We start from the raw sequence: 24,322 nt of genomic DNA on the forward strand, positions 1-24,322 counted from the left end.
TATAAAAGATCCATTTTTGTAACATCTATAAAAATAACAATAGATTACATTAGTGAGTTTACAATCGTGGGCTGTCAAAACTTTTGCCCAGTCATTAAATTATTGCTTATCAAAAAACATTATGTCAAGACACTTTTAATAGCATTCCAATTTTGTCAGTGTTTGGGTTTTGAACATATTTTATTGATTATTAATAAACAAAAGGATCAGAAACAAGTTCTAACAACTTACAAGTTCCTCTCCTTAAATATAACAAAAGTTGTCATGCATATGTATATAGAACAAAAGAGAATATAATATAGATATACGCAAAGAAATATTATTTAAATCTCAAGGATTCGTCTATAAACTTTTGTACAGAAACAAAAATGCTTTTGTTAATTTGTAAAGGTAGGTTGTTGTTGCCATATAAAAGTAAATTAGTATCAATATTGACTAAATCTAACATAAACAATTGATCAAACATGTTGTTTCTCGCTCTAGATTATTTTTTACAAAAAAAGAAAAGAAATGATACACATCTTCTGTTTGACCACATAAACACAACGGATTACACGTACTTATATTATTATACTTTGAATTAATGTTAAATGCTGATTTCTGATTGGTTTAGACGCAGTTGATAATCCGCTCTATTACTCTCAGCGTTAGCAACTCACTAAGCCACGGGTAACACAACGAATTGTTACATGCGCGTAAATTATGCGCGTACGGTTCGCCGTAGAATTCATGTCATTTCTATATAAAAGCAATATAAAAATTATCTAAAATTAAGACATTCAGTATAATAAAATAAATAGTGCCTGTTCGGGAAGATAACAGTTGAAATTGACACCCCTCGAAAACCATTGTCAACCTCCGCTTCGCGTCGGTTGACAATTACTCAGAAAATCGCCGTTTTGTTCTCAGCCGGAGTACGAGTATGAAAACGTTTTATAACCTCGATACCTTGAGTACGAGTACGATTTGGAGTACGGAGTACGATTTGGAGTACGAGATCGTACTAAAAAAAGTTTTATAACCTCGGGGCCTGGACCTCCAATATTTTATTGTTGCTAGAATTATACAAAAATTCATATATTTTGACACACCTAAGACTATATGCCACGTGTTCATAAACTTTAAAGAACGTGGTTATCATCATTTTTGAAATTTAATGAATAAAAATATTGTTCTGTGTAAACAAAATGCCGAACATTTTCGCTTGCCAAAGATTTCTGACCTGCGTCGCTCATCAAAAACTCTTGGCTAGCGAAGATGGCCATTGAAAGAACACAACTGAACTTGAGAGTAAGTTTTATTACAATTTTTATAAAATTGACAATATGGTGCAACAGCCATACTGAATGTTTCCTTTGTGAAGGAAAAATCTACATTATCATACTGCACAACATACTCACTCACAAAGACTTAAGTACATGTATTCATTTCATTCTCTTTTATCAATCACTTTTCCCCACAGAGTGACTTCAAGGCATTGCACTGTGTTTTGGTTATAGAGTTGTCTCTCTTGCAACATGGAACAATTCAATAAGAGTTATCTCTCTTCTCTCCTACGATACGGTCACTGGTCAGTCTTCGTCATCATCGTCGTCGTTCCTTGAATCCACGGCAGCTGCATTTACTGCGAGGGCTAAATCTTCGTTACTGGCCTGTAAACGCTCCCCTGGAAAAAGAATGAGTAAACATTACTACTTTTTCTCTTCCAAAAATTCATAAAAATGTGACACTTTAACAATTGTATCTGTATGTGTAATACATACTGATGAGCTCTGCTATGGCGCGCTGTGTTCTCCTCTCCAACTTCTCTAATTTCTTGGCGACATCTCTCTTCAGGTCCCAGTCAGGTTTCCTTGGAGCCAAATTTATCAGATCCTAGTCATAAAACATCATGATTTTAAAAAATATATATATTCTTCCACTAATTTCTGGAAAACCTTATTCCCACTTTGCCGACATCGATCTACCTGCATTTTTTTTTTAAAAATGTTGGGTAAGTGGGAAGCGGGAACCATATGAAAGATATAACGTGACGGTGTAAATGTTTGATGGACGCAAATGTACAGTTGTAAATGTGGTTAACTACATGTATATTAAATTGGATACCTTACATTTGTATTATCAGTGTAGCAAGTTTTCAAGAAATACTTACAACTTCCTCAATGCTCATTTCCTCTGTAGCAGCCTCCAAGTGAGATTTTATCTTGTCTGTCACTGTCAAAGGAAATGAAGACTGGGGTCAAAAGGTCATGGCCATGTGGGTAAATTAAAACCAATGAGAACGCACATTGTAGCCCAGTATATGTCAAGAGGACAAAAAATATATCATTTAACTTCGATTAAAATATAATGGCAAATGTAATACATGTATGACCAATGCATTTTTTCTAAAAATGAACTGAGATAATATTATATTAATATCATGTACAATGGTATAAGACTATAAGTATAAAATCATAAAGGAGAACAAAGTCCAATGTCATGACACATGTAAGCGAGTACTTTGACTTGGTTAACTTTACAGCGATATCCAAACTTATGATTCATTAGCATGCCTTTTGACCTAATTATTTGTCTATAATCACTAATCAGAGTACATATACTTAACTTAAACATAGTACATGTGTATTTACATCAGACGCTGACATGCACAGATCATCAACTACTGTAAACCAACTTTTATTCGTGTGCGAAAAATTTTCGCGAGGTTCGCGAAGGCCTTGTTGTCGAAAATATTTCTCGCCACGAATAAGCCCTTGTCTTTTGATTCTTATCACAACATGGGTCTGGATAAGGCTTGGTCGCAAAAATTAGTCGTCGCGATCCAGTTTATATTCAGGAAATCGCGAAATAAAGTAGCGGCGAATAAAAGTTGGTTTACAGTACATTGAGATGCGAAGCATTGAGATTGTAGCCTACCGTCTGATGGTTTGACTTGTGGAAGTTTGGATTCCTGCAAACTTTCATCTTTTGGTTTGTAGCTTCTGAACACGGGTCTGTCAAACAGAAAGAGAAAGATACTGTTATAAAGAAGTGATGCACATATATAATAATTTGTTTTTCCTCAGACTGAAATGTCACACTTCCAGTGATTTAAACATGGCACTTGATTGTTGGATATATATCAATGTCCATCTGGTGAGAACTAATATTTGGCAATATGCCTATGGCTGATGCTTAGCCTACTTATCTCCACATTTCATAAACAATATTAAACAGAAACTACTTTCCATAAATTCTTCAAATATTTGGAGTAGTTGCCCAACTTGCCCTTTGAAATAACTTTTAAATTAGAGCAGTTGCTTTTTGAATTGATGTCACATTCTTGTGTCTGGAGCAGAGTAAAATTTCCTCAAACCTCTACAGAGAATAAGCACAAGAGAGGGGAAAAAAAATTAAAATTGAATAGCGACAAAACATTGTAAGTAAACAAGGGTGCAGTAAATATTTCCAAGGGTGCAGTAAATATTTCAAAGACAATATGAAAGGTACATGTAAGAATGATACTTTTGAAGAGTTTGACTGTATTAAATTGGATGAGTCATAAGGCAACTGTTACATGGATTTTTGAAGATAAATCACTTGAATCACTTCTTGTGAAGCTTAAATGTCTCTCTCATTTGATAGTCCTTGGAAAAACAGAAAATTTATTAGGTTTGTAACTGACTACAGAAATACATGTATATTGGGTTGATCAATCACAAATATGGCAAGGAATTCACCTTGCTGTCCATGAGATTGATCAACCCGCTATATTTCTGTAGTCAGTCTGTAACAAACCTACTGACTTTGTATAAACAAAATATTGCACACATTTTTACCACAGTGTGGATGTTTTATTGCTAAACTGTAGTAATTTTCTACCATGTTGAATTTGATTTTGACCATAGCACAGTTCTTTAACTATTAGCCATTAAGAATACAAATTAAACGGAAACCACTGCAGCTCAGAGGTCGTCCATCCAAATTTTTTCAGACTGGGAGCTATACAGACCTGCAGCTTATGTTAAAGTTGCATATACTATAGTCAAACCTTTTAATGGGAATGCGTAATTACATGCCTAATAAAAAGGGGGCACGTTCCTTCAATGTATATTGAGCAAACAAAATTGAACAAATTTTAATTAAATAATGCAACATGTAAAAAAAATAATACAAAAAGTAAAAATAAGATACTCAGATTACAGCAAGGAAACACAGAGAAATAATACAGAGCACAGTGAGACGTGGACAAAGCCCGCCTAGTGATCATTTTATTCCAGCCCTGGGTGTGGCCATATTAGCCACCATATTGTTTTTTAAAAGGTAGTTCGACCATTGATTGACTGGCACTTATCTATGTTTTTGCCCCAAAAATCTGTTAAAAACTTTCCAATGTTTCAATTTTTAGGCATATAAAAAAAAATTGTGTGTTTAAGGTAACACTGATGAAAAAAATAGGTTAGGTAGGTAGGGATTTTTTTTCATTTTATCACATTTTTTTCTGCATGAATCCTAAGAATGTTTGTTTGTGTCATATTTCAAACTGTGTATTAGTAATCGAAACAATTCTAAAAATTGTATGGATCCAAGCACTATTGATATTGAACTCCAGTCTCGTTCAACCAGAAACTCAGCTGTCTCCGTTAATCTCCGACAAGCAAGAGAGCCTCTCTGTTTGTCAGAGATTTACAGAGACAGCCGAGCTTTTGGTTGAACGAGACTATATTAAACTCTGGCGTATGAATACATTAGACTACATAAATATCTAAATTGTTCGTATTACCGGTATATAAAATCTTACTATTTTTAAAATGTTTATAGATAAGTTTCCTTGAAACACAATGATTCAGCATACATTACATCAAATTTTTCTATCATAATATTCAAGAACTAAGACTTGTCAGCGGTGATGATTTGTGCTTAGGTCCAAACACTGTTTCACTTTCAGTTTGCCAGAGTGACTGCATAGGAGAGTTGATTAAAATCAACTCCCAAAAATGGTAGGATCAGGGCATTTTTGTAGGTTAGGTCGGGTTATCATAAACACACAACTTTTTTTTTAGGCCTAAAAAATTAAAGTGAAAACCAGTATGTCTAAACTATGTATGTCTTATTGAATTATCAGATGGAAAATAAAAACATGAACATCAAGGAACTGATCTTTTAGATACTAAATAAAGTATTCAATTTTATTACCTGTAGTGTTCACAGAAATTAAATTGATAAACAATGAAAGAAAAAAAATAATTTTGTTTTGGAATCACATAACTCCCTTTGACTATTTCCGAAGACAAAACTTGTATGTTTTACGTACGAAACATGACGTCATAATGTAGACTAAATGTGCAACGTTTAGTTCAGCTTTGGCTATTGATTTGAATAGGCAACCAGGTGTATCCTACTGTATGCGTTTCAAATAAATTGTTGTACAAAAATCAAACTGTACTATGTTAAATCTGCGTTTGGTCCAACGATCACACCTTTTACATAATACGGTAACCCCGGTATCGGGTGCGTTCGCCCTACCCACATGTTCGCCTTAGTCCGTTCGCTCTAGGTCCCTTCGCTCTAATTATCGTTCGCCCAAATAATCGTTCGCCTTAAACCTCGTTCGCTCCTTGTTTATAAATAAACCATATTATAAGTTATTTCATTTACTTTCAACAACTTGTTAACTTTTATTAATGATTCGTATATAATATGTTTTTCCTTCATCAAAAAAGACGTAATTGGTGTAATTTTAAGATTTTATTGCCGTAAATTGTCGATAACCGTCTTCTTGTTTTTGTAATGATTCGCTTGGTGTTTTTTGAACAATTAAAGAATTTGGGACTTTAATTGGCTCATTCAGAAGCTTAGCAGATGATTATCACATATTCTATCTTTAAAGAATTTACATAACACAATCCTTTGATCTTTAAATGAGATATACATGTATACGGAAATGGAACATGTAACTTTATCAAACTACTGTCAACCATGGTGATTATTATGTAGAAGTAGAAAGGGCAGTAGTGTTTTCATTAATTATATACATTATGTATCTTTCAAAATGTTTAAATTGACCAGAATACAGAAAAATATATATATTTATTAATCCTATATAAAATTAAAGCGAACGGACACAGTGCGAACGGCGTCAAGAGCGAACGGACCTAGGGCGAACGAAAATAAGAGCGAACGGCGTCAAGGGCGAACGCGTTTTAGAGCGAACGAACAGCCAATCACATAATACTGACAAGTAATTTAATTTGTTTTACAGATTTCGCTGATCAAAATTATATCCAACGAGTAAAGGACTGTTTAATAGTGGGACAAGTTTATGGGGAATAGTTTACAATAATGCCAGAGATTTGTAGTTCCCGCTTAGCTCGACACAACGGTTGCACCGTACGTAATACAAATCAACCCCGTCCAATAATTACACATTTCACAGTTGTTTCATATAGAGTAACAAGTAAACGAACATTCATACTTTGGTAACTGTTCTCCTTCTAATTTTGACTCAGAATTATCGGCTTCCTTCTTTTCTTTCAGTGCTTTTAGACGTTCTTTTCTCTTTAACGCTTCTTCTTGCATTTTCCCTACTGAATCCATGTCGATAATAATAACAACGTTGTTTTCTCGAATAAAATGTGGGAACAATCAATGTCAATAGAGGTCTTAATAAAGTGTGACAAAGAAAGCCATAATAAACGTGTATGCAACTAAGAATATTTAAAAATAGTTTTAAACTTGTTATGGCTAGCACTATTTTTTCCGAAATGATGTAAATTTTATATGGAGGATAAGGGAAAAAACATACAAAGTTCAATGCTCCAATATTATTCATTCCTTAATTTCACACATGTAGCCTTGTGAAACTACTTTAAAAGGGTGTTTACCTTATTATTTTTTAAAGTAGAATTTAATGAACATTACCCTTTCACCAGAGACATAAATATGTTATTTATGTCCCTGCTTTCACGAATATTTGTTGTGTTTATATTTCATTACAAAGAAGCTTTAATTTCGGTGACGTAATAGGTTATGTTTCCAGATGTGGGATGTACTTAAAAAATCGCACTTTTTTTGGTGTCAACATAACACCCGTCTCTTTTTGGTCGTTTCAGTGCGATTTTCATTTTGGTCAAACTATTTTTTTTTCAATCCACGTAAAAAGTTGCATGTATTTTTAATTTAACCCTTTTTAACTGTGCATTGCGGATCTAGAGGGTTCGGGGGGGGGGGGGGGGGGGGTCCGGATTCCTCCCCCGGGTAAAAAGGAAGATCATAAAAAAAATATATTCCAAAGTAAAATTACCAAATAAGGTCTTGAGCCCACTTTATCCCACCGCCGGCAACCAAAAATACTCACCCATCCCTTCCATTGGAAAAACTTGGATACTTGCTTGCTGTACGTGGCTTCTTTTATTGTTTACAAAGAGCTTATACTTGTCCTTTTTTAATATAAGCATTGATTTTCAAGTCAGAGTCGAGTATCAAATTATTTTCACACATACATAAAATAACAAATACCAGTGGTTTTATGCATATGCCGGTAAATGTTTTAGATATGGGATAATTGTTGCTCTTAAAATGCTCTGCATCCACATAAATGAAAATTAATGTCAAAAATACCGTACATATATTTTTTCACAAAAAATTACAATTTGATCATCAGCAGATATTGAATATATAGCATGACTGCGCTTAAATGTTGTGACTTGATGTATATACACGTATAGCTACATGTATATATACATGTATAAATATGAAGGCATACAGACGTTGCCTAAATAAAAAAAAAAAAAAAATTACGATTACGATGGAATAGTCTTGTTTTGAATATCTATACTATATATACTATGTTAAAATAATAAACTCGAATTTTTGGTCTTTAATACCGAGAAATCGGAAGAGTACTTTTGTTTTATATATTTTAAACATCCTTGGGACTTGAAGATTACCAATTTGTTTTTATTTTTTCTCAATCAAGCTTCGCTAATTAATATCAACGAAAATGCCTTTAAAAAATCCGGAAATCATTCACGTTTAATCACGGGAGGCTCTTTAGTTTATGTTTCCACAATGTCACATTTGAATGGATAAACTCAAATACATGTAAATTTTTATTGAAATTTTGTCATATATTCTGTTCATTATAGGAAATACGAGAGATAACTCTAATATGAACAATCCCGAGAGTTTCAAACGTCAACATGGTGTGTAATTTCGAAGCGAGTAAAAAACGTTGGTGAAAAAGTGTTGAATTTTTAATTAATATGAATTAAATTTTTAGATGAAAGATATTAACAGCCTCAAAATGGTTTGTTACGAATAATTTAACTATTATTTTCAATGCAATGCAGCTTCATTAATTTTCTCTAAAATCGTTTCGGAGCGATTCCGATAATGTTTGCTACTTATTAGTACATTACGGGTATATGGGAGGCATTTTAACTGTGGCGAGACACAGTTGGGTTATTCTAACTAATTTAAGCAGAGTGTAATGAAATTAAAAGCATTATTGCAGGCTTAAAGCTTGGTTATGTAAATGTCAACAATACGGTGTGTTAATGTACATGTATCTATAATTTCGTAAATGTCCGATATCATATGCAATGTCAACCCGTGCACGCACGGGTCAAAGTCTAGACTAATTCATATGTAACAAGTCTGTTTGTCTATTGCAACACTTTTTACATTTTTACGATATCACTTTTTACGATATTAATATCGTTATTTGCGATTATATCTCCCTTAATCACTACTTTTCGTCCGTGTTCATTTGAATTACTTCGTATTTTTATTGTTATTCTAACACTTTAAAGCATATAACGCTTGTCTGCTGTCCGTAAATTTTGCTTGACGTCATTACGCTTGTCCTTAGGGGTGTTATCGACGCCGCCGACACTCTTCTGGTTACACAAGCTGCGATTCCAATCCGTAAATGTTATGCAATCGCTGACACCTTCTTTATTTCCTCGGTTACCTGTTCTAGATTTCAGATAGAGATAACACAATGGGGGTATATGAACAGATCGAATGACAATGGGTTTTCGTAGAAAAAGGACAAATATGGAAACAATGCATACAGATACTGTTTGCCTTACATGTAAGCAATCTAGGCTGAAAAATGAATAAGATCATCTCTAAAGATTTTTAGTGACATATTTTATAACATATAGAATCTGATATATGTACAGGACTGGTTTTAAAATTGTTTCATTGATAAAAAAAAAAAGAAGTTCAAGGGAATAGGGATTGGCTTTGCTGACAATTTCCAGTTTTGGCAAAACCACGTGAGTGCAGAACTTTAGATATTGGTTTATTTACATATGTAGACCTTTATGTTTTGATATAGCAGTCGTGTTAAAAATCTTATTCGAAGTTTCAATATTAAAAATGTTCAGAAAATTGATGTTCGAAGCTAGAATGCATGGGTAAATTGGCCAGGGTAAGAAAGTCCTGCTCACTTTCACAAAATCTGGCGAAACATATGCTGCATATGTACCATATATTATAGAGATCGCCTTCTTGATGACTCTCTTTGCCCAAGAATAGCAATAGTATCGGGACTCGTATACAGGACGGCTTTTTCTACGCATACTCGCTCTTTTGAATAATCAGTTCTAAAATTATCGATGATAAGCTATGCCTCTGTGGATCCCGATGCTATAAATAGCTACGTCATTATTAAAAGACCGACCTCTATAATGGTATATATGCAGCAAACATAATATTATGCAAATCTCTTGACAATTCAGCCCCAAAATCCAAACAAATTTTTGGGCAAAGAGTTCCTCCATTAAGTAATTCGAAAATTCAACTGCCTGTGCATTGCAGTTCAAATTTATCATTCATATGACCTGTCTGAAAAAATCATTGACCAAAAGTCAAGTGGATCGGGATTAGTTACAATTCTAAGTTTCGGTCAAACCACGTGTATGCAGATACTCCAGAGACCAGGTACTGATTTTTCTGATTTAATTTATGTTGCCCTTTTACTTACTGTCGTGTCAAAAATCTTTTTTTTTTAATTATTATTATTATTTTTTTTAAAGATTTATCATCAACTTTGTTAGAAATTACTTGTACATACATGTATATTATTAAAGTAAAACTAAAGACAATGCTTGGACGGAGGTTGGCCACATTGGCGTACATGTTTTCATGGTCCAGAAAGTTTTCTGTTCACCTTTACAGAATCCAGTGAAGCAGGATTAACATCATTACGCAATAGATTACGCTTCTAATCCCTTATCACTGATGCATCTTTATGCGAATGTTCTTATCTCCAGATCAAGGGTCATTCCGCTAAACTATGATAATCCTATATAGCTTGTAATACAATGGGAAAGTACTAGTATTAGGACACTGAGTCACAGACTATATAGCTACCGGCAAGCCAGACAGTTCAGCTCAAATACATAACTTTAGAACTCTTGGTCAATGCATGAATAAGATATCTTAAAAGACCCCTGAAACTCCATATGAAAATGATTAAAATCGGGTATACTGGTATAAGGCGATTTTATGATGATTTATAATTACAATAACACGTTTTATGATTTATGTGTAGCCTAATAATTTTTCTGGAAATGACACGCTTATAACTTAATTTTTGTGCACAGGATCGAGATAGCGTTTGCAAACACCAAGGCAGCATGCACGCGTTGTTAAACATATAAATCTTCTTTAAATCAGAGCCACGCGACCCATTCTTATGCCAGAGAAGAGAAAACGGTTTTCTTTCATTAAAAATTTATAACAGACAGGTGTTTTCCGAGTGAGTAGTGATGCATAACCTTTGATTGAGGTGGCCAGTCATTTGTATTGCTTGTCTCTTTTAAAGGGGCATTGTCAAATATCTGTTCTAATTGTTCAACATAATCTTTTGAAGTGGTATTCCCTGCCTTTTTATTGAAATAAAACATTGTTAAGGGGTTCAAGAGTCTATTCTATCGGTATTTTTTTTTTTTTTAGTCAGATGCATTGTCATCTAAACAGGGAAGAAAAAAAACGCGCGAATTTTTTTCTTCGTAACAAAGTACACTGCATTCACAACCAGTTATATTTGCATATTGGCGGGTCGGGCATCTGCTTGTGCACCTTATCTTTAGCATAAAAATCTTGTCGTTTAATATCTGCTGACTCCATCATTTTAATAAGTACAATGTACAAAGGGCAAATATTCTTAAACCGTCGAATTAATGTAGAAAAATTCTGAAAAGGCACGCAATACATTCAGAAAAAGCCTCACTGCAATAAGCAGCGATTGGTGTTCGAGAAGTGAATGAAATTATTTTCAAGGTATCTTAATGAAAACCACATGTATACGACATAAATTTTGATTTCAATATATTTTCTTCGTTTTGCCACAAAGAGACCTCAGGTTGGCGAGTGATGTTAATGACATTTTAAATAAAACCTCATGCACGCCTACGGGGTACCTCTCCAAAAATCGGAAACTCTGGAAAACAGGCACACGCCTTGAAATGCCCGGTGTACATCAAGCAGATCCCCCCTTACTCAGAGAGAGAGAGAGAGAGAGAGAGAGAGAGAGAGAGAGAGAGAGTTTCGGTCGGATAGTATAAAATAACTTTAAAGACAATTTTTCTCTGGAAATCGTTTTTTTTTTTTTGCTGTTTTTTCCTTGAATTACAATTTTAGAAGTATGTAGGTCATGTGCTTGAGATTTAAACTGCAAAAAGAAAATATTTTCATATCGGTTCGTGTCTGGTATTTAAACGAGGGTCAATGGCAGTTACTTAGAGATTACATTTCCCATTTCTAAATATTGCGATTGCCCAGGCACACAATGTACAGTCATGGCTCAAATTAACATTCTTTGCCACCCTGAGAAAATATCGGTCTCTATTGGACCCCGGCCGCGCGTTGTTAACCCTCCCTTTGTTCGCTATCATTAATCGATCGTTTTTTGTATAAGCATTTATTGAAACTCTGCACATCAATGAATTCCCCATTGTGAGAAATCATACAGATGACGGTTTACTATAGTTTTCCCGCCAAATCGTAGCCTCCCAGGGTAACATATGGCCAAGCAGCTTATCACAATAATCCACTGCATGAAAGAACGTGAATGCCGGGAATAAATAGCTACTGGATCAGTCGAGAAAAATATGTACGACATATTAGTGACACACGTCATTTTTTTTTTTTTTTTTGCTTTATGCTTGTATGTATATATGTTATATAATATGTAGTTCAATATTGTCCTATATTTTATATTTGGTGTTTAGGAATTTTGGCATACCATCATATTCACTAATCATATAAAAAGTAATATATATATACCGAAATAATCATATACATGTCCATGTATGAGTACTGTATATCAAAGCGTACAAGTACCAACATACTTCAAGTTGCAATCATATACAACTTGACTATAAAGTTTTTAATATAGATATATGTCACTGATGTGGTATATAGAAAGAAAACAAATTAAAGAGGGAGTTATATTTAACAAATTACCATATCAAATACTTATACATGTATAAACCGACATGGCATATGTTGTCCAGAATTTCTACACTTTATTGCAAGCTGTTTCCACTCTGTATAACTTGGCCATCTGTTGGTTTCGGCGAATCAAGCCTCGCTATTTCAGATAATAAAATAAGGGGGTTCTTCGTTTGCCGCCGACCTAAAAGTCAAGATAAACATAATTCAGCTTTCAGTAAACAACTCCGTTCTCCATCCATAATCGGATAATGTTCACGACAATGTAAAAATAACAACATACCTAGTGGCTTAAAATTTTACATATTAATGTACCCCCTTTACTGGACCTCTTTTGAAATTATAGAGCTGAATCATCAAATGGGTTTTATCAAGGTAAAAGCTGGGGTTAACTGTATTTACACAGGTCGAGGAGAACGCGCATAGTTTTGTTAATTCTAAGATATTCCATACCCTTTTTTGTTGTATTTCTTAAACGTGACCAGTGGAAAATATGTTTATGCACGTGTGAACATATATTTTACCGGTCTATGCATGTGCACGCATATATATACATTTTCAAATTCAATGAATTTGAAAAATATATATAAGCATCACAGTGATCACTTTTGATAACAAATGCTTTTCTTTTGATAAAAACTTCTAAAATAAGTAACGAAGTACATGTATATATCGATGTCACACATGTATATATACGTACACCCATTATAGTAATACATGTATATATCAATGCAGGTCCGCTCCCTTTTAAAAGTCAAACTATTGCTTAGATAATGAAACGCAATGCTATATATAATATAGTTCAATCGAAATATACACGTTTAGGTAGCAGTGCATGCATGATATATTATAGTTCAATCGAAATAAACACGCTTAGCTAACAAATAAGTCAAAGGCATCTTAAAAATATTACTGAAAATTAAATAAATATATCGTAAACAGCTTGAAAATAAAATATCTTAACGTAAGTAATGTGTACATATGGACTATTTACACTGTTAGATCAATGTCAATAAACTAAATTTCATTGACAATAAGACCTATCAACTGTTTATTCACTGTGTACCACAGTACAGCTGTTAAAATTCGATTGAATGAAGAGGCCACGAATCATGTATATATCGAAACATACTTAGAAAGGAAGTTAAAATAAAATTTTGTCTTGTGTGCAATTCAAACTAAAACGTTGCAAATACAATGGTAATTTTTTGGAAATATTATTGCAATATTTAGTTTGAACTTGAATGGACAATTTTTCATAAATCGAGATAAATATTTCCCATTCTTTTATAATATGCTTAAAACCGGGCTAAGTTTTTATGACGTCAGGTTGCGGGAAATTTGATTTCCCGCGCTTTAATTTTGCTTTGTTTTGGTCTGGGGACCGAAAGACTGTTTGATCAACCGATCGGGGCTGCAAAATCTCGTGCCATCTGCCATTCATGGATCATTGTTGGAATGTTTAGTGGCACAATCTTTAAAGTTCAGATATTAAACTTTTAATTTTTGGACTTATTTTCTAAAATTCGTTTGTTTAGATTAAGATATTGGACTTCCTTTTGGGCGATCCGGATTGTGAATCGTCGGCCATTGACACACAAAGGAACTTCCCGGAATTTTCAATTTTTCTATAAAATTGAGACAAGTATGAAACGTGGGATTTTGACAACAAGTAGAGGATTATGTGCAACAATTGTAAAACAGGAACAGCTAACAGAATACCCAACTTCGCCCCAGATCTTAAATTTGACGAGCATATATCGCCAACCCCTTAGTGCTACAAAGGATCCACAAGTGCATTCTCAAAACACTATTACTGTGCAGCCTGGGGGTCTTACCCCTCATGGACCTTGTTACAGCCCTGTTGCTGAAGTAAAGCACCTTGCAGGCAGACCACAGGTATTTTTGCAACTATTTTTTTTAAAATTTGTGCATGCATAATTTTTTTGCAAGTGCAAGGTGGGCGTTTACGTTAATATACAACGATTACTGTCGGTACATCAATGCATATATTTTGCAATGCATTTTCTGCCACGGTTAAAAGATCACATGAGAATTATATTGATATGTGTTGACTAAATTAGAATCGTCTTGCCCGTTTGTATTTATGAGTTGACACTGCATTGTCGGAAAAGACCGTGACCCTTCTGATGTATATATATATATTATATGCCTCACAGCAATACACGTATAAACATTACATATTGTTTATGATCCACAATCACAGTTGAGTAATGCATACATACATGTATATTAATCACAATCGACAAAATTTGTGTGTTGAGTGGATGACTATTTAGTGGTTGGAATTCCATGATCACAGATTTTAAAAAAATCCATTTTCATTGAAAGACTTGATTTGCAGGTTCGTTATGAATTTGAATAACTGAGATATATATGTCAGTTTTTTTATCAATGAATTAAAACCAGTGATTTTCGTTTTAAAGTTCTCCATTCCTAAGCTTCAAAGTATTTTTTTTTTATCATACTAAATGTTATTTATCCCTAAAACTTTATGAATGAAATAAACTAAAAAGAATTTTTTTATGGTTATGAAGTTTTTGCAATTAGTGCTTCAATCAACATATTAGAATAATGTACACAAGTTGAGATCAAATTAGTAAAAAAAAAGGTTGTTCTTGTGCATCAGTGGCTCGAACCCCTTTGCCTCTAGATAGTAGGTCTCTGTGGATCCACTAAGCCAAACAGTTTGTAGAATGGCTTTGCGTAATATTAACACTTCAGGACTTATTGAATTTATCTATATAAAATGCAGATTTATGGTACGAGTAAAAAAAATCCAGATAATTTAGAGTTATCGAACATTGCTGAGGATCGAAGAAACTTAAGCACACCATGTGACGAGGAATGGGGAGGAAGGGAGTCACATAATTGTACGAGTGCTTGCATCATAATTATTAAATTACAACATGACAGCATTGCTGATTGCCTTGCTGTTACAAGTATCCCATTTTGTCACTTAACATTACATACATGGCACATGTGCATCCTTCCAAGTTCCTGTTCAGTGTTCATACATTGTACTACAGTATACATATATACTTCAAAATAGTATAATGTTACAGCAAAGGAGGACGGAACAATATTTTAAGTACTTTAGATCAAAGCAATAGCAAAATGAGTAATGTATCAAATGTAGTCAATACTTCAAAGATTAACCCTCTGTAGGTCAAAATTTTTGTGTAAAAAAAAACCCCAACAAACTGGGACTTGCATCTTTGCTATTTATATGGAAAACTGTTAATTATCTCGAGATATTAATCATGTTGATTGGATGGGCTCCAGACAAGTCCTGCCATCTGTTGCTGTGTTGAAACATTATCAGATAGTCATTTCCTATCAGGGCCTTAACCTGTATAATTACTCATCATGTCCCTCCCCTAATGAGCATTCGCTTATGTAAGAGAATTTAATGAATAATCAGTTTGCATTGATTGCTCAGACAATCTCAATTTGACAATATATTCTCAGCAGTTTCCCCTGGTGAGAGGCGTGACACACAGAAGTTAGGTGGTTATTTCCAGGGTGTTCTCCGCCCCAGTCTCATGTCAAGGTGAAATTTTCAGCTCCCTGGTGGTTTATCCTTAGTCACACCTGGGTGAACCATTGTTTATCTACCTGAATGTTTATTGCCAGGCAATTACTGCATATCATACTTGATGTCATTTGTTTACCTGTAGGATTAACACTGTGTGATAATCTGTAGACCATAAAATTATTTCCTGGGAATTTTCCGGGCACTATACATGGTATCTACCCCATGAAGTAATTAAGCCAATTATCACACCCCTACAAAAGATTCACACCTGTAAAAAGGGTGCATTGAATGGTGAAAAAAAATCAGTGTGAAGTTAACAAGACTCAGTTCTCACAGGTTAAAGAGGTTTACTGCTGAGTAAACACTCACTTCTACCCACTTGTAGGAAAAACCAACCCATTCTGAGAATGGTGGTGTGGCTAGTTCCTGTACAGGCACTTATTGTAAATACCTTGTTTACTGCATCTTGTTCTGCTTGGATAACATCCCCTGACTCTTTAAATTGTTGTCATATTTTATGAATTACAGCTTTTTTTTTTTCATCTTTCCTCATAGTGAATGTCATTGATATTTTATTGCTAATTTTTAATCTGATATTTTATAGGCCAAGAGAAAGTTAGAATTAGAACCAACTCATATTAATGAAGGTTTCAAAACTCCAGCCAAAGCCTGCAAAAGAAGACGGACAGTATCTGGCACAAGCCCTAAAGGTAGACATTGTCAAAAACTTGGGACATTTTTGCATCCTTATTTATTATGTATATTGTGATAGATATTGACATTGTGTTTATGTATACAGTTTGTTGAATGCTGTGAGCATCATTTTATTTCAGTGCCAAAGCTAGGTTCTCCCTCCGAAAAGACTAGATATGATACTTCCCTGGGTCTTTTAACGAAAAAGTTTGTTGGTCTTCTGCAGAGTGCAACAGATGGGGTACGTATAATGATGGTTGAAGAGAGAGGCTGTGTTAATTTTTGATTTGCCTGTCCTTAATTATCTTTGTTGTTTTTCATTTTTAAATGAAATGAACTTTGTAAAAGCCCAATATGTAAATGGTTAAATATCAGGGTTATTTTGAACAGTTCGATTCTTTGAAACCAGAATTGCAAAATCATTGCTGTTTTCTATTAATTGTAGGTTTTAGACTTGAATAAAGCTGCAGAGTACTTAGAGGTCCAGAAAAGAAGAATTTATGACATTACTAATGTGTTAGAGGGAATCAATCTAATAGCCAAAAAATCAAAGAACAACATACAGTGGAAGTGAGTAGTTAGTTGAGAGAGTTTAAAAACTCACATTGAGGTTGTTGAATTAAGGTCAGACGACACGTCCCTCAATATTAGATAACTTTTTCCAGGAATTTGTTAATGGTTTACTACTACTTTGATAAGCTTTCTTGCAAAAAATTAGGGTACCTTACCAGGCATTTCTGCAAAATACTAGAGTATGCAATATCCTATATAATCTTGAAAATACACTTGAATTGCTGATATAAAAATAAATACATCTACAGCACAGCGAAATTCACTATATTACAACAATATCTCCGCCGGGGCGGGGCTTTGAACTCGCGACCTCTAGCACCTATACGCTTTTGGCAGTGAGCAGCCACGGTTCTAACCACTTGACCATCTAAACATATAACCAAATCCAAGTAAATTTTGATCATTTTTAAAGTAATTATAAAATTAATATTTTTTTTTGGAACTCTTTATTACGAGAAAATACAAAAAAGATTTTTGAGGAACGTGTCGTCTGACCTTAAGCACTTTATCAAAAGGAATAATTTTGAGTAATTGTAGAAAATCTTTAACTCAATTAGGCCAAAAAAAAAAATATTCCTGTTTCCTGTCACTTGACCAAAAAAATTAGGGTAGGTAGGTAGGAAAAAAATTTTATTTTTAAAAAATATTTTATTTTTAACAACTTGGAGCATGTGTGTAATAATGAGAGAGATGTATATTCCCAGTGTTCAGTATGAAAATAGATGATTAAAAATTTCCAAAGGTCTTTGTATTGTTGATGCATGTAATGTATAGAAAACAACAGGCAAAGAAAAAAAATATATTAATTTTTTAATTAAAAATAAAAACTAATATTATTTGCAAAATTTAATCTACGTGTATTGAATGTATTTATCCTTTTCTGGATAAATATTTTTGTATTGTAATAGCTTAATGTCAATATCAACATGATTAATTAAATCACTCTCTGTACTTCCATGTATTTGGGGTATTAGTCCAACCCTTTGACCCACATACTACCGTACGTTATATAGAGGATTTGTTTAATTCTCAAGATAATATAGAAAGCAGTTTTATGATAATTTTAACATTTATTGCAATTATTAACTAATAACAGGTTATTGACTAACTGTAATATCAGGATTTAAAGTAATAAACATTGTTTTTGTAATTTCCAATATACAGTATGTTGTTGCATCACCCGTATTTATAACCCCTGAAGGTAAGATAGTCGCAAGTTATTCACCACAAGGTATATTTATGCAGTAAAAATGTCTGCACATTAATTTTCTATCATTCTTTCGCCAGTGAGGTTAATTTACACGATTATGAACTCAGAAGACTTGGTCATCTTCACTTCTCTTTCTGAGGAAATTCTGGCGAAGATACCGATCACCACCATGATCACAAAAAAACTTTTAGGGTCGGAGGGTAAAAGATAGGGTCGGTCGGGCGACAGGAAACAGGAATAATTTTTTTTTTGGCCTTAGGATCTTGCAATGATGCTTCAACTCACAAATTATTAGTTTTTAAATCCATCTTTGTTGCTCCTAACTGTTGAATTATCATGATAGAAATTATATGAGTTTTTACATCTGTTTTCAGGGGCTGCACAAATTCCATTGCTGCTAATCCAGATTGTCCGAAATTATCTACAGAAATTTTAGGTTTAAGCACAGGTATCTTTTTTTGTATATTTAATTTAATTTCAGTTATGGGAAGGAATCCTGAGTCAAAATATATATAGATCACTGCATTCAAATAAAAAATATAATATACCATTAATCTTTATATTTTCCATGATTCTTGAAATCTATTATATTTTAGAACTTGGTGATTTGGAAGCTAAGGAGAATCGCCTAGATCAATTGATAGCAACATGTACCAAACAGTTGAAGCAGATGACAGAGGACCCATCAAATGCAAAATATCCTTTGTTGAGAAAATTTTTGTCACAGAAATCTGTTTCATGTCATGCAATCTGAATTGGATTGGTATTGCAGAAGTTTATTCTTTGACATGAATGCAGTGGCTTGATATTACAGAAGTTTATTCCTTAACTGTGATACATTAGCTCATGTCACCTACCAGGACATCCGCAGCATCAGCTCACTTGACGAACAAACTGTGATAGCAATAAAGGCCCCTCCAGAGACCCGGCTGGAGGTTCCTGATCCAGAAACTAACATCCAGATCTGGCTGAAGAGCACCAAGGGTCCCATAGAGGTGTACCTGTGTCCAGAGGACACAGAGGGGAACGGAGACACCAGCTCCTCCAGTCTGGGAAGTCTCAACAGTGAGGAGAGTAGGGAGAGTCTGTATGTATCAGACGACTCCCTCTCCTGTGACAGTTTTAGATGTAAGTACATGTACACATGTATGAAATCAATTCTTCAGCTGAAGTGAAAGATGATGAAAATACTAGTATGTCTAGTGTATCTATCCTGTGTTAGAGATTTATTGGTGTTTAAACCTTTGTAGCTGGAAAGAAAGTCAAGCAAGAACCAGATGTACACATCAAGACAGAGCCAGATTCACAGTCCAGTAATTCCTCCAGCGGCAGAGGTCAGTCGACCGTGAAGAATGCCCTGCTGGAGGACCAGGACATTTCTCCAGATATTGATGGAAACATCTTGCCTCAGACAGAGGACCAGGAGCTGGACTCCCCCTTCATTCACCTAGATGCCCCCCTCAGCATGGACGACTATATCTTCAACCTGGACGATGGCGAGGGCATATCTGACTTATTTGATGCCTATGACTTCCCTGTCGTGTGAAAATTTAAACATTATTGGAGGTGAATGGGGACAGAGGGTGATGAATTATGGAAGTTTATAACACAATTTAGTGCCTTTGCTATACATGTTTAGCTTGAGTACATGTGTATTCTGTTGAAGAAGTCTTAAGCTTATTTTTACATTGAATGCACAGAACAAACAGCTTTAGTAAATTCTAATTGAGTGATGATTTTGAATATTGGAGATTATATTATATTTTAATCTTCAATATCAGAAAATTAACCTAATTATTAAAATAATTATGAACAAGTTAAAAGATCGAAGGCATGTATACTAAATCAGAAATGTCAGGAGAAAAAAATACCTTTAATATAGAAGTTTGAAAGAGGTATATATTTTTGTGATTTATTTATTTATAAAACTGACTAATGGAAAACTTATTTATTACATGAATGGAAGAAGTTGGAGGTTTTTTTTATGTGGCTGATTGTGTCAGAGTAAAAGTACTTTTTAATCATTCAAATCGTATGTGTGCAATGCAGAGAACTGCTTATACTAATGAGCACATACTAGTCTTTCATTTCCATCACAGTTGCAACAAAAATCTAGGGACCACTATTTTTTATTGTAAAGCATTTTGTTAATGTTATTCATTTCATCATATCAGAATCAAATGATTTAAATCGTGATTTGAATATAGATATTCACCGATAATCATGTTTACCACTTGTTTTCAAATTCAACATCTTTTTAAATTTACCATCTTTAACCCAGGACTGTGTATAATTAAATCATATATAGTCTCGTGATCAATCAAATATGCATAAAATGTGTTCAGAAAAAAATATTTTTTATAATATATATCTTGGATGGTAATAATAGTGTGTTGAGAATGTTACTGTTCAGGAAAACCATCCATGTGTTCAGAAATCATTTACAACAAAGTGTTCAGAAATCATTTACAACAAAGTGTTTAAAAAATCACCACTACAGTGTGTTCAGGAATTGCCGCTTTGATGTGTTCATATTATTGCCACACTTGTGTTCACTAATGTAAGGATTGCATTATGTTTGAAATTTTTTGTGTGAGTAGATGTAGACGAGTGTTTGTTGTTTTTTTTTCTGCCCCATGTGTGACATACTTGGATACATTAGTGTTTGAAATTTTTTATGTATAAAGTCAAAGTTGTGTGGTGTAAGTAACCAATGAGAAGAAAAAATGGAGACATATATTTGAGTATTACCGATTGCTATTGATCAGAAGTCTATGTTTACACCACTGAGGACTATAGTGCTAATACAATAGATGTGTATGTACATAATATGTCAGTCTGATGGCCAACTAGAGTTTATTTACTGTGTGGATGTTGCATTGGTATGTTCTAAGTATTGTATTCCCTGCATTTATGGCTTTAAATATTGGACTTTATATATATTTTTAATATATGAGTGTATTTAATAAGTTATTGTCTGTGTAACTCCAAAGTACTTTTTGTTGTGTGTGACAAAAGATTACCTCTTGTTTATCTGTTTGCTTTGCAAATGTTACAATTAATGATTTTGATTTTCTTTTATAGGTGTACTTTAGTTTGAGCATGATTTTTTCTAGTTTTATTTAAAACATTTTTTTTTAGTAAATTAGATTTGTATTACTGAAAAAAGACCCCAAAATGCAAGGAAGTACAAGAAAAATAATAAAACTATTTTTAGGATTTATATAAAGATAGATTTCGAGGACAAAACAAAGCCCCTTTTAATATCGGCAGCAATTAAGTTAAATGGCTCTTTAGTTATAGCGCCTAATAAATGCATTAATTCTGTTTGAAAATAGTGGTTTAGTACTAGTCATGTAGGCGATTTGATTCACGTGCAATTGAAAAAATTAAATGAATATATATAATTGTTATAGCAGATAAATTTTATAAATTTATTGAAAAGATATTTACTTTCTTGTAGCAGTATTTGTATCACCAGTGTTGTTGTTTTTTTTCTTTCTTCTTTTATAATTTCATCAGGTAGTTATTTTAACAATATGCAGTGTGTGAAAGAATTGAAAAACCAGAACATGTGCTTAAAAGTTTATATTGCATGCCTTACGAAATCTTACAAGACAAAATTTAACGAATGTAAGTTACGAATGGAGTAGAGATTTTTATTTCGCTATGCAAGGACAATATGGCGTCAGGTTGACCCTCATTAAGTGTGGCAACCTTTGATGAGACTGCAAGAAGACACAATTTTCTTTATTTACGTACCAATGTGCAGGGACCAGCATGCCTTATTTTGGACTTGTTTCTATTGTTGATCCATTACTGTTGAAGTTACTTGTTGACATTTATCATGTTAGTACCATTTTCTTCTTTTCCTCTGCAGTGGAATACTTGTTTATTGGACAGACTCTATCCCTTGTGTAATTGTGTTCGAAATAATCATTTGTAAATGGCATGTGAACTGATAAACAAGATAATGCAGTTTTATTTCATTATTTAAATTTTTCGTGATAGTAATTTTAGAATATTTTTGCATGATAGTAAACTTAGATTAAACATGTTTTAGGTAATTTATTTGTAGTAAAATTAAGTTATAGTTTAAAAACCTAAAATTGGTTACTCAATACAAGTGTTTAGTTTTTGGTTTTTTTCATTAATTTTAATGTGAGAATAAAGAACTTTTCTTTTGAACTATTTAAAACATAAAGTACATGTAGATTTACACATATTATCATCAGAGGACCAATCATAATTTTTTAAATATTAATATAAGACATTGTAAAATCTATTTTTTGAAATGTTGTACTGCCATTGTTACAGTTGGAAGTTCTAATCATGTTTCATTCACCTGAATTGACTGTCACAACTGCAGATGCACTGAGGGTATTGCATTGGCTGTGTGTCAGTATGTGTGTTGGTCTACAGGACGAGTTCTTACTATATACCTGTACAAACAGAGTTGTTGTGATGTGAAGTACATTGATAAATAAAGTAATGATAATATGATACATGAAGTTGGATTTTTTTCTTTCACTCATTGAGTGAGGTGTTGTTCTTTGCTCTGTGTATAATCTATGGCAGAAATTATCGCCTCATAATATTCAAAGAATGAATCCTTATTACTTATATTTATATAATTTTAGGCCATCGTACGATTAAATCTTTAAATATAAATAAACAAACCCCGCCGGCGCCTCAATTTGGCGTCATTTGTATTATGGGTTATATAGTACAAAATCGATACGTAGTGTTATCACGGGCAAAGACACTGAAAATGTAAATATATAAATATAAGTGATAAGGAATCATTCTTTGAATATTATGAGATGATAATTTCGGTCGGGGTGTGATCAAATCTATCATGAAGCCCTTCGGGCTTTATTGGATTTGATCACACCCCGACCGAAATTATCACCTCATAATACTCAAAGAATGATTCCTTATTCCTTATATAAAATATTTATACTTTCTCGTACAAAAATCAGATGGATGAAACTTTTCTGGGAATTCCTTTATGGCAATCTTAATTTCGTATGTTACCCATTTAAAAGAAATTGTTTTAATAAGATATTCTTCATTAGATGTGAACACCACGCATAACGTTATGTATGGACGAGATCAGCATCCCATCCACCTAAAAGCTCAAATGAGCTATTAATGTGATCACCTTTCATCCAGCGTCCGTCTGTCCGCTAGTAAACGCCATATTCTTGACCTTTTCTCAAAAACTTATGACAAATTGCAACTTGGCACAAAGTATCCTTCAAATTTGTTATCTTTCAAGCGGAAAAAATTTAGAATATCGAAAATTTGTTGGCCAGAAATTTTAAAGTAAAACGTGGAAGCATTCTCGGGTAGTTTGTTAAAATCAATATCCCTTGGGGAAGGGTGGGGCCACAATAGAAGATCAAACTTTTGCATAGGAAAAAGGCAAGAAAAAGTAATTAAGAAATCCAATGTATTTACTATGCAACCTGACATAGTTAGGGTCTTCCGTCTTCAGCGGAAGCCAATCTATTATTCTATTGTTTCTTTTTCAATTTTCTTCTTATTTTTTTCTTACAATTTTTGTGCAGAAGATTTATTAGAAATTGTTCAACCGATTTTCTTCAAACTTCAGGAATGATGCATTACCATCTAAACTTTGTACCTATGTTTAATTTTTTGAAAATTCACTTCCGGTCATTCCTTACTTCCGTTTTATTGGTTTGGATGACCTTCTTGTCCGAATATCGCCTCAAAAACGACTCAAACTAGTAAGTTGAAATTCCAAGACGTGATAGAAGACATCCTTTTCATAAAACTTTCAGAAAAAATAGACATTTAAAATATCAGGAGCC

General features: G+C 33.5%; 2 protein-coding genes across 4 annotated transcripts; one reads left to right on the plus strand and one right to left on the minus strand.

The window, feature by feature from the left end:
• Nucleotides 1-1,279: 1,279 nt before the first annotated feature.
• LOC128179796 (coiled-coil domain-containing protein 12-like) lies at nucleotides 1,280-6,659 on the minus strand. The gene is made up of 5 exons (XM_052847407.1): nucleotides 6,458-6,659; nucleotides 2,920-2,996; nucleotides 2,153-2,214; nucleotides 1,764-1,875; nucleotides 1,280-1,666 (listed from the first exon to the last, which is right to left on the minus strand). The coding sequence occupies exons 1-5, from the start codon at nucleotides 6,577-6,579 to the stop codon at nucleotides 1,572-1,574; spliced, it is 468 nt and encodes a 155-aa protein (XP_052703367.1). The 5' UTR covers nucleotides 6,580-6,659; the 3' UTR covers nucleotides 1,280-1,571.
• Nucleotides 6,660-9,796: 3,137 nt separating this feature from the next.
• On the plus strand, nucleotides 9,797-22,988 carry LOC128179754 (transcription factor E2F3-like). 3 transcript variants are annotated; one of them, XM_052847333.1, is made up of 9 exons: nucleotides 9,797-9,933; nucleotides 13,989-14,349; nucleotides 16,614-16,719; nucleotides 16,843-16,943; nucleotides 17,148-17,272; nucleotides 18,860-18,933; nucleotides 19,082-19,181; nucleotides 19,324-19,613; nucleotides 19,736-22,988. In XM_052847333.1, exons 2-9 carry the CDS (start codon nucleotides 14,098-14,100, stop codon nucleotides 20,029-20,031), a joined length of 1,344 nt encoding a protein of 447 aa, XP_052703293.1. In that variant the 5' UTR covers nucleotides 9,797-9,933; nucleotides 13,989-14,097; the 3' UTR covers nucleotides 20,032-22,988. The 3 variants fall into 3 exon arrangements, with proteins under 3 accessions (XP_052703293.1, XP_052703286.1, XP_052703302.1); XM_052847326.1 differs by lacking the exon at nucleotides 9,797-9,933 and having other exon boundaries at nucleotides 13,807-14,349; XM_052847342.1 differs by lacking the exons at nucleotides 9,797-9,933; nucleotides 13,989-14,349 and adding an exon at nucleotides 14,371-16,452.
• The last annotated feature ends 1,334 nt before the right edge of the window (nucleotides 22,989-24,322 follow it).

The sequence above is a fragment of the Crassostrea angulata genome, chromosome 1 (genome assembly GCF_025612915.1).
Source record: "Crassostrea angulata isolate pt1a10 chromosome 1, ASM2561291v2, whole genome shotgun sequence".
NCBI classification, from domain to species: Eukaryota; Metazoa; Mollusca; class Bivalvia; order Ostreida; family Ostreidae; genus Magallana; species Magallana angulata.

Excerpts from the sequence above, each read along its gene's own strand:
- LOC128179796 (XM_052847407.1), bottom strand. The coding sequence starts at position 6,579 with ATGGATTCAGTAGGGAAAATGCAAGAAGAAGCGTTAAAGAGAAAAGAA. Across the intron at positions 2,997-6,457 it reads GAAGGAGAACAGTTACCAAA|ACCCGTGTTCAGAAGCTACA; the intron begins GTATGAATGTTC and ends TCTGTTTGACAG. Across the intron at positions 1,667-1,763 it reads CGCCATAGCAGAGCTCATCA|GGGAGCGTTTACAGGCCAGT; the intron begins GTATGTATTACA and ends TTCTTTTTCCAG.
- LOC128179754 (XM_052847333.1), top strand. The coding sequence starts at position 14,098 with ATGAAACGTGGGATTTTGACAACAAGTAGAGGATTATGTGCAACAATT. Across the intron at positions 16,720-16,842 it reads ATCTGGCACAAGCCCTAAAG|TGCCAAAGCTAGGTTCTCCC; the intron begins GTAGACATTGTC and ends ATTTTATTTCAG. Across the intron at positions 16,944-17,147 it reads TGCAGAGTGCAACAGATGGG|GTTTTAGACTTGAATAAAGC; the intron begins GTACGTATAATG and ends TATTAATTGTAG.